Raw genomic sequence first — 10,277 nt, forward strand, 5'->3', positions numbered from 1 at the left:
AGGTGAAGTTTGAGCCACCAGAAATCAGGAGGTTAAGAGCAGCAGTTCCTGGCCTCACCATCTTTGGTTCAGAGCTAAGCCTGATCAGACACAGTGCCCCAGGGGCTGCAGCAAATGCCCTGAACATACAAATGACAGCCCCATCTCTGGGGTGGGGAAGGTCGGCACCGGACAAATTTCTTACAATTCGTGCTTGTTCTTTTTGAAAGCCACGCCAGGGGTGTGTCTGCCCCACCAGGTGTGTGTCTAACACACCAGCACACCTCAGGGCAGGACAGGGCAGCCACTCAGGGAGCCACAGAGCTGCCACCAGTCCCACAGCTCCCCTGCCCACCCAGGGACCAGCCACGAGCCCTTGGAGCACCCAGGTGACAGCCAGCGATGCACAGGGGACACAGCACAAGCACCAGCCCTGACAGCCTCTTCTGCAAAACACCAAGTGAGCAGGATTCCAATTTCGAGCACATTCAAACTGACTTCTCCCTCCCTCCAGCTCAAGCCAGAGCAGAAGGGACCATCCAGGCCCCTCAGCCCCATCCTGATGGTCTCATGCACCCCTCAAAGCTCCCTGCTGGGTTTAGTGGCTCTGACAGGCACATTTTACCCCACTCCCTGCACTGGCAGGGGCAAATCCCTGCTGTGTGGTGGCAGCAGCTCTTACTGCCCTGCACAGGGGAAACCTTAAATCAGTTTTTACGTTCACAAGAGAAAGCTGCCCTCAAAGATAAGGATCGTGGGGTAAAGGCTACAGTGCCTCCTGTGTGAGCAGGACACTCTGGATGGCATTAGAACACCACAGCCTGGCACCCAGACACAGGGTGATGCCCTGGGGAGGGTAGAGGGGCTGAGCAGACATCACCAGAGCTTGGCACCACACTGCCAGAGCCCCAGCTAAACCCTGCCCTGCAGATGAAATGTAGCAAAACCAGTAAAAGCCAGGAAAATAAACAAGCAGCACAATTCCATAGCCCTCCCAAGCTTCAAAGATGATGTGCCAGTGAATTATTTGTTCTGATAATGAAGCAGTCACTGCTTAGCTAAGTTTATGCTAGGCACATTTTATCTCTACATGATATTCACAAATTGTTTTAAAATGAACTGTTAGAATAAGCATCTCTTGTTTATTTATTTATACTATTACTATCCAATCCCCTTAACCGTGGAGCAGTTGCTGACACGGAGCCAAAGCTTCTATTATGTTCAAACAAAGTTTAATTGATGTGTAATTGGTTGGTTGGATTTGGAAGTGAGAGATAAGAGGAAAGCTTTGCTTTCCTTTGGGGCAGCAGTTCCCAGCCTTTCAGACTCTCCAGGCTTGGTCACTTTGTGGACATCTCACTTTTTTTATCCCCATATGAGCAGGTCTAGTCAGTCCTGGAGAGATGGGAGCAAGGCTCCCAGGTCCAATGAAGTCATTTTTTGGGCAGGGGGCTGCAAGCCAAAAAAGCCAAGAGCATCAGAGCTGATCAAAGAGCTCAAAACACTCATCTGAGCACATGCCATGCTGCACTCGGGGACCTGTGTGTGCCAGGGACACTGGATCATGCAAAGCCCTCACCGCCCTCCTGCTCACAAGGATTTAACCTGACCCTCTTCACTGAGATGCCAACATCATTCCTGATGTCCCTGCTGATGCATTAGCTGGGAAGGGATGGCTCTGACCAGCACATGGGAAGCAGGGAAGACTTGGGGAATTCAACTGGTGTTTCCATAGAGAAAACTGCATGGAAACAAGATACCTTGGTCCTGGTGGAGCAACCCGAGCCATGTCCTCACCAAAGGCTGTGGGTGCTCCCTGAAGCCCCTGGGAATGTGCAGAGTGGAGCTCACGGCGTGTCCCTGAGGGGTGGGTGGTGCTCCAGGTATCCCTGAGTGCTTCCTTCTGCCCTTTCCAGGGAGGTAAAAACACCCCCCTGCCCTCCAGCAGCTCAGCAGCTGAAATTCTATTTTTAAAGGCAGTAAGACAAAGATTTCCAAGGACAGTCAGTGATTTTACAATCCCTGCTTTTGGGGAAGTCAAGTAAGGCAACAACTGAATTTCTAGAAGGTCCCAAATGGTGTTGTCTGGAAAGGTGATGCCTGTGGCACATCAGGTTGTGAAAGGATCAGAAAAACCACGGATCACTCAACATCTTGGCTAACAAGCCCTCCTCAGAACCTGCTGGGCACGCTGAGATGCCCCAGGGATGGTTTCAAAGCACCAAGGCAGACAATGATCCCCAATAATGACCAATGTGGCCCCAAATTCTTCTTGGGAACTGGCCATGGCTGCTCGAGGATGCTTCTCCTCATCTTCATTGCTAGGAGGGAAAGGAACGGTGTGCAGAGGCTTCAAGAACCATGTCTCCATTCCAATGACCTTTCTTCAGTTCTTTTCCCAATTTCCCTTCTTTTGACAAGTATTTCTTCCACCGACTTAACGCATCTTTTAAAATAATATTCTCCGGGGCAGATTAAAACAAATTTGGGGATGTCAGCTGTTTCTTTTAGCCTTTTTAAATGGCATTTCCTTTTTGATAGATTCTTGCTTTCAGAAAATACTTTAGGGAGATCAAAGAGTTTTTCAACAGGGTCCCATTTTCCCAGTGTATCCTAACCCTCAGTCCCTTATTTCTCTTATCACCCACGCCACTCCGTTATGACGCTCTGTATACAAAGTAAGAGCAGTTAACTTTGAAGTGCTGGATTAGCCCATGCCAGATCCTTGCCTCAGAATAACAAACAATACAGGTTCAACAGGAGTTCTCATCAGTAGTTCATTTTTCAGCCCCAAATTCACTGTCACTAACACAAGCAACATTGAACTCTCAGTCTATGGGCAGATAGGAGAGATTTATCTGGTGGCAGGACCATGACCTAGTGATGAGAAGGTCAGACAGTTAAGGGATTTTTATATTTTGGAATAGTGGGGCTGTATTTTTTTTTTCTTCTGGCTAGCGCAGCTAATTTTTAAATAAAACATTGTTTCTCACATACTTGAGACCTTGGTTAGCTGGATGGCTGCTTTCACGGTCTAGAAACATTTCCTCTCTTTGCCCCATGGTGACTTGGAACACGGGCAGGCTCCTGGCCACGGGGTGCTCCTCCAGTGCTTTTGCTTTGCTGCAGCTGAAGCTGAGCAGAGAAGGTCCCAACAAGCCCAAAGATGGGAGAGGCACAAAGGAACCTCAGAGAGAACCTGTGGCCAGGGACAGCAGTTCAGGGCAGGTTTGCTCCCTGACCAGCCCAGCCCCTCCTGCAGGGTGGGCTCCACAGGGCAGCCTTGGTGCCATCAGTGCAGAGCAGGAGATGATCCACAGCCCCTTTGATCCAGGGGCAGAGCCCCAGCCATGGTCAGGCCCTTCCCCAGAGCTGGTTTGGGCTTGACCAAACCCTCCCCTGCCCCCTGGAGCTGCTGCTCCAGCGTAAGGACAAGCAGGGAAAACTTTAGAAACACCCTTAACCGTGAGCATCCCGTGTCTTTAACAAACCAAAAGCCAGGATTGCTGTTTGAAGAGAGAGGTGTGTTAGAAACTGAGCTCCCATCCCTGCCCTGTGCGTGTACAGGCTCTGCCTCCCCTGCCAAAGCTGTCGACAACTTCAGCAGCACAGCCAAGACCCATTGGGGGTTTGCTCCTGCTCTTTCTCTAACAGCAGGGGTTCGCCCAACCAGGGTAATTCCAGGACCCCAAATTTAGGAGCAAGCCGATCAAACATTCCTCAGATATCTATTTTATTTCTACGTTTTAAATTGACGGCTCACATTCCATCGCTGATCTCAGATTTTAAGGTTTGCTCTCGGATCAAAAACCTTTAGCAGGAATTCTTGTAACTGCCTCAGAAGATTCTGGACAAATATTTCCCTCTAATTGTAATGAGAACTGGGCATCCATATGCCCCACAGAGCCATGGAAAATTTAAAGGATTATTCACACAGGAAAAGCTGCACCAGCTTAGCCAAAGCATTTATACTTCTTCAGACCTTGATGTCCTAGAAACTAGTTTTATTTTGGTTTAGTAAAGTTGATTAGGAACAGATTTTTTTAAAACTGAAATAAGCCACTTTTAAAACGAAACTTGAACATCTAAAGGGGGATTGAGTCTTTTCCACACATGCAAGCTGCTTTATTGATCCTATTTTTTTTTCCTGTGCAGTATTTTCCTGCATATGCTTCTTAAAACCTGCTACCACAGAGACTGGAGCTGTCTTTGTACCTGTGCACATCCTGCACTCCAGCCAAAACTAAAGTTGAGCCTCCTGTTTCATCTCAGGGATGGTTCTGCTACCAAGGGGGAATGACACATTATTTTCTCTTCAGTAACTGTTCACAACAATGTGACCAGACATCCTGTGAACTGGCATTTTTTACTGAGTAACCATAAATTTTATCAAATTGTTTGTCCTTGGCAACACCTGGATAGAAATTGCAATGCTGCAAAGGTTGGCACCATGGAAAAAAACCAGGGAACAGCTAAATAAGTAATCTAGCAGAAAGAAGAAACTCTGAGCCAGGAAGACCGTGTGAGTAAAGATTAACTTCCAGCAGGAATAAAGCCTGGAAGATGAGACTTCACAAAGAAAGATGAGACAAAGCAGAGTTTGCCACGAGCTACAGAAAAATTACAATTGCTCAGTTAAATAACAGCACATAAAAGGGAGAAGACGAAATCGGAAAGCAAGATTTAAAATGAAGTCCCTCATTTGCTTTCTGCTTTACCCACCCCTTGCACAACTTCATCACTGAGGAATTCCTAAAATCCCCCAGGAAAGGTGTGTGCCCTGCACCTCCATCCTCCAAGAAACTCTACTACAGCCTAGATCGATTTGATTAATTTGATTTTACAGGACCTCATCTGCTGGCAAATTTTTGTGGTGGTTTTAGGGAACTTTTTGGTTTGTGTTTGTTTTTTTTTTCGGGGGGAGGAGGGGGGATTTTTTGGTTGGTTGGTTAGTTGGTTTGGAGTTTTTTTGTTTATATATATATATATTTTTATATATATATATATATATATATATATATATATATACATACATGCACACACGGGAAGGTGCATGAACAGTTATTTACAAAACAGGTACGCACAGCTCGAATTGGGTGCTGGGCTCGTTCCCGTCTCTGGAAAGCGACCCAGCCTCGCTGGGAGCAGGGATGGGAACCGGGATGATTGGGATGATGGAGCTGGAGCGGCCGCCCCGCCGGGGCTGCACGGAGGGGGGCTGCTTGGAGGAGAGCAGGGGACTCTCAGCCCCCCAGAAATGGGGTTTCATCCAGAACCACGCTGCCTCCCCCAAAACCTGCCCTGCCAAATGCCCCTGGTGAAGGGCAGTGCCCGAAGGAGCCCCGCGTGGTCGCCTGTCCCCCCCGTGTCCCCCCGTCCCCGCAGCCCGTGTGTCCCCACCACTCCAGGCAGCGCCGGGGACGGGACGGTCTCCGCACCACATATATCCAGCCTTTTAAAACCATCAACAGACAATCCTCTGGAGGAGAAATCCGCAATTAGAGCAAACCTCAAAGAGGAGGGAGGAGAGGAAGGCTCTGAGTGATGGAGCCGGTCCCATCCCGCGGGCGCTGCCACGGGCGCTCCGAGGGACCCGAGCGCTTTCCTGCAGAGTTCAGGGAACTGTGCTAACACAGACTTTTTATCTCTTGATGAGCCTTTTAATATAAAATAATCTCTTTTTTTCCCCCTCCCACAACGAAGCGGTCGGACATTAAAAAGATAGCGAGTGCATTTTAAAGATGTTTCCACTTTATAAATCAACTTTCTTGGCAACAACATGATTTCTATTTCAATGCTGAGCTTGCTGTGTTCTCCTAATATCTCTTACAGATCAGTCCTAAGAGGGAGTAATAATCCCCCAAAGTAATTCTCAGCCCTAAATTCTCGATAATTTATAGTTGGCTCGTTCTGTGGAGCTCTACAAAGAATGAAACAAATGACTCCCCTTCCCCCCCCCACTAAGTTATCAATATTTGCCTTGTTTATACAAAAAAGCTATTTTACACCATTGCCATGGAATTAACGCTTCCGCTGAGCTGTACATTTCCTCTCCATTGAGTGAACTTGTCATTAAAGTCACTCTTTTTTTGTTGTTGTTGTTTGAAATTTAAAAAAATCAGGCTTCCATTTCTTTTCGTTTGTGCCCCTTGAGGTCAGACAGACCCGATATTTAAGTGATTTCAACTAACGGCATTCAGGGGCATCTCTGTGCCTGCTGGGAGGGGGATTAGAGTCCTAATTAGTGCCTGCAATTAGCCGCTTTCCCTCTTTCCACCCCCCCCCTCCCCAACGGTACCTGCAAGTGCACACAAATCTCCATTAACCATCGTTTTTTTAATTGGGTCAGGAGGAGGTTTATTATTGCGACTCTCTATTTAAATAGCTCGGGTGAAATAAAATCTGCATGAAGTAATAATTTTCATGCCCTGCCCTCAGCACGGACACGCGTGGCCAGCCTGGCACCGCTACGAACCGAGAGACTCGAGCCACCACGGGATCTGTGGTGTTCGATTTTTCGGCCCTCCTCGTGCTAATTATTTCGTGTATTTTTGCTGGAAAGCCCAGCCCGGGGCCGGGTGGGACAGAGCCGGGTCCTGGCACCGCTGCGTGGGCTGGGCTGCCTGAGCCTCGCTGCTAAAAACCTGCTAAAAACCCTGACAAAAACGATTGCTCTGCATTTTGCCACCATTCGCAGCTGAACCCAAAGAAAAGAAATGAAGCCGTTCTTTTGTTCCGTCTTATTCATCAGCATTTCAGCCACGTCTTTCACTGGTTTTGGTTTTGTTTTTTAAACTATTTATACTAAAAAAAAATTAAAATTCCGTTAGCTCGATGGCACAGCGCTGATTTTCACACGTGGAGAATTTGGCTCGGATAACTTAAAAAACCTTAAGTTTTGTGCGTCTTGGGGTTCTACCCCCCATCACACCCTCACGAAAGGTGAATACGTGTGCACTGCCAGCTCCTCCGGACAAGGAATGTGGGACTGAGCCCTATACATATGGAGCTGCTTAAACAATCCACGTTAAGACTCACGGAGAGATAACACGCACGTTTGGGATGCTTAGGGTCCAGAATTTGGTAAAGGTATTACACGTCCCGCACAGACACACTCAGATACTATAAATTAAGGGGGAAATATTTGAGGTCTTGATCCCCTCGTCTTAGCTGACTTAGGGAGCAGACCTATCCAAATGGAGCCGGCTCTTCCCATCAGCAGATGCTACAGAACAAGCCCTAAGATTTTATGCACCAAAATACAGAGTGATAAGGACAGAGTTACCTGCACGATCACTTCATAAACAGCCAACTAGCAAATAAATTGAAGATTCCCGGGACATACACCCCCTCTCCAGGGGGACTAATGGGAATATCTTGCTTGTTAAAATAAAACTTCCCTGCACTGACCAGCTGCTACACAGAGCAGCATTGCTGGGATGAAGGAAAGGAGAAGGAAAGTGCTCATCGATCCCAAAAATCCAAAGCCGTGGGTTGGGTTCTGGGTCTCACAGCGTGAGCAGCAAACAGGGCAGAAAAAATATACACACACATACACACTCCACGAGCCCCCTGCACGAAGGATCGGGGACCACAGAGGAACAAAACCTGCAGAGATATTATTTGCGGGGTTTTCCTCCCTCTGCTCTCCCCACACTAGTTGGGTGCCCGGCTGCAAATCTCCCCAGCACGGCATAAAACCCGCGGTCGCAGGGCACGGCACAACCACACGGCTAAAATGTGTCAGAAGGACATTTTAACACCTAGATGTTTCTTTCCCGGCAGCAGCGACGCGAGCCCGCTCCCGCAGAAGCCAAGGGCAAATGCTTCGGTGCCCACAGAGGGACCTGGATAATTTTCTTGGGAACCGTCTGGCTCCCAGGATGGTGAAAGTCTGAGGTTTAATTCTCACGCTAAATTTACTGACTTTAATTCTGCCACCTCCCACCAGAGCAGCTCGGGCGGGACAGGACCCTGAACAGATGCAGGGGTGGGTTCTCTGGGGAAGCGAAGCCTCTGTGAGACTCTCAGCTCCCTCCCGGGCCTGGATGTGCACACTGAGGGGGCTCTGATTTGGTAAAAATTATAGGTTTTTTCCAAGGGAAGACAGAAATTTTTTAAAAACCTAAAAGTGGTACCGGTTTCTCTTTCAGTTTTGTGGTTAAAAGAGCAGCCTAAGCCTTTACATCACTAAAAATTTGGTGCAAAGTATCCCATCAGATGTCTTGGTGCACGGCGCAGAAAAGGGCAGGGGGGTTTGCTTTGTGGGGGGAAAAAAAGAAATACTACTACTAATAACAAAAAAAAAAAAAATCCACAACCACACTAATATCCTGATTACAAATGATTAAAAAATTTAAAATTACCAAAGAGAATTCGGGACTAAATCTGCCAAATGACTCCACAGCTCTTTTCTTGCATCCACCAATCCCCTTTGCCACACTCAAACACATGCACAGTTTACACTGGGAAAAAAAAAAATGATCTTGCTGAAATCTGCAATCAAAATAATGAATTTTTAAAATTCCCCTCATTGCAGCAGCTCTGCAAAACCCAGTCTCAGCACACAGGGATATTTCATAGGGATCAGAAGCAATACATGTTCACAGGGAATTTTCACTAACCTGCCTGCTTTGGTTATTATCATTTCGGTGCCAGCTTCATGAAATTTCTTCCATAGCTCCTTCTCATGGAGATAGACTTTGATATTTTCTATTGTCTGTAAAAAAATAAAGACAATGAGAACAGTGAGAAATGACGGAGAAAACCTGAGAGAAGGGCTGGGAAGGGCCGTGGAAGGGCCAGGGATGGGGACTGCACACCCAGGGCCGCGCTGCAGCCGAGGCTCGAGGCAAAGCCACCAGCCTGTGCAGGAGGAGGATGGAGTCCCAAAAATTTTTCTGCCCTTTGCCAAAAATAAGAGAAACAAACTGAGGCCGGTCTAATTGCAGACTTTCACATCCAGGCGGGACACTGCGGCCAAATGGAATTTTTTGTCTCCCTTTTATCTTTTTTTTTTTTCCCTAGGAATTTCCATGCCCCGTTGGGGCAGACTCGCCCTAAGGCTCCCAAAAAAGGGGGCCAGGAGCGGGACAACGGATAAGCGCCCAGGGTCGCGCTTTGTGCAGGGGTGCGTTCCTGTCCGCGGGATGCGGGGACATCACGGAGGGGGCGAAGGCAGAGAAGCCGCACCGCGCCGAGAGGCCGCGGGCAGACCCGGCGTTTCATTTAGGGATGGAAAAAAACCCGAAAGAATCCCCCCGACGGGCCGGATCCTGTTCGGGAGGAGCGGCAGCGGCTCCTCCACCCGGCGGGCCCCGACAGCCGCGGTTCTTGGACTTGCCCTTCCAGACCTGTGGGCACGGGGCGGCTTGCTTTGGACGGGGAAAATAAAAAGTAATAGGGGGAGAAAAAAAAAAAAGTAAAGAAAAAGTGAACAAAAACGCGCTTTCCTCGCAATCCCTCCCCGTGTCGTCGCCGAGGGAGATGCGCGGTGGCAGGCCGGGCTCCGGCCAGGCTGGCGGCGAGGGTGAGGGGCGCAGCCGACGGGCCGGGCAGGACGGTGCGTACCTGCTCGGGGTCGGGGAGCTGCGGGCTGCTGAGCGGCGTGGTGCTCCCCCCGGCTACGCCGAGGACGGGGGAGCCGGCGGAGGAGTCCGCATGGCCGGGCGCGGGGGCTGTTGGAAACCCTTCCTCGGTTTCAGACAGGCTTTTCTCCTGGAGCATTTCCTTGGGGGAGAGAGAAGGGCACCGTTACCTCGCGGCACCGGCGGCCGCGTCCAGCCCCTGCCCCCCGCCCAGACACCTGCGAGGTGTGGCCCTCCCGGCCCGTGGTCCTTCCTCGGGGCTGCGGTGGCACTGCCCGACACTGGGACGTGGCACCCCCGTCCCCGGGAGAAGCCGCTGTGCCCGGGAGACCAGGGCCCCGCGGGGGAGCCGCCCACGCGTGGCTGCGCTCCCGCTTGAGGCCCAGGCAGCTCATCTCTGGTGTGGCCGCAGCCCCCCAGCCCCGACCCTTTCTCCTGTCCCCTCTGGTACCCGTCGGGGAGGGCAGCCCAGCCCGGCCGGTCCCTCTGCCCCGTCCCCTCGGGGCTGCGGGGGCTCGGCGGCCGAAGCGCTGCGGCGGAGCCGGGCGGTGTAAACAGGCGGAGTGCGGGGCTCCGAGATAAAAGGGCCCCTCTTAAACTTGGACGGAGACTGGGAAAAGCCAATAAAGATAAGGCCTGACAGCTCCGCCGGGGCTGCCGCGCATCAACCCAGACTTTTACAGCGCAGAGGGACCCGCTGCCCGTCCCGCT

General features: G+C 50.1%; 1 protein-coding gene across 1 annotated transcript in view; it reads right to left on the minus strand.

Annotated features, from left to right (window-relative positions):
• The window catches only part of TBX4 (T-box transcription factor 4), a 30,056-nt gene extending 20,351 nt beyond the window's left edge, over window positions 1-9,705 (minus strand). Inside the window, exons 1-2 of the mRNA XM_051809417.1 lie at window positions 9,550-9,705; window positions 8,604-8,698 (exon numbers count right to left, since the gene is read on the minus strand). Of these exons, the coding sequence (XP_051665377.1) occupies window positions 8,604-8,698; window positions 9,550-9,705 (251 nt within the window). The remainder of the gene's footprint in view (window positions 1-8,603; window positions 8,699-9,549) is intronic.
• Between the last annotated feature and the right edge of the window lie 572 nt (window positions 9,706-10,277).

Source organism: Manacus candei, unplaced genomic scaffold, assembly GCF_025592945.1.
Source record: "Manacus candei isolate 608988 ecotype Guabito, Panama unplaced genomic scaffold, ASM2559294v1 h1tg000076l, whole genome shotgun sequence".
In the NCBI taxonomy this organism is placed as follows: Eukaryota; Metazoa; Chordata; class Aves; order Passeriformes; family Pipridae; genus Manacus; species Manacus candei.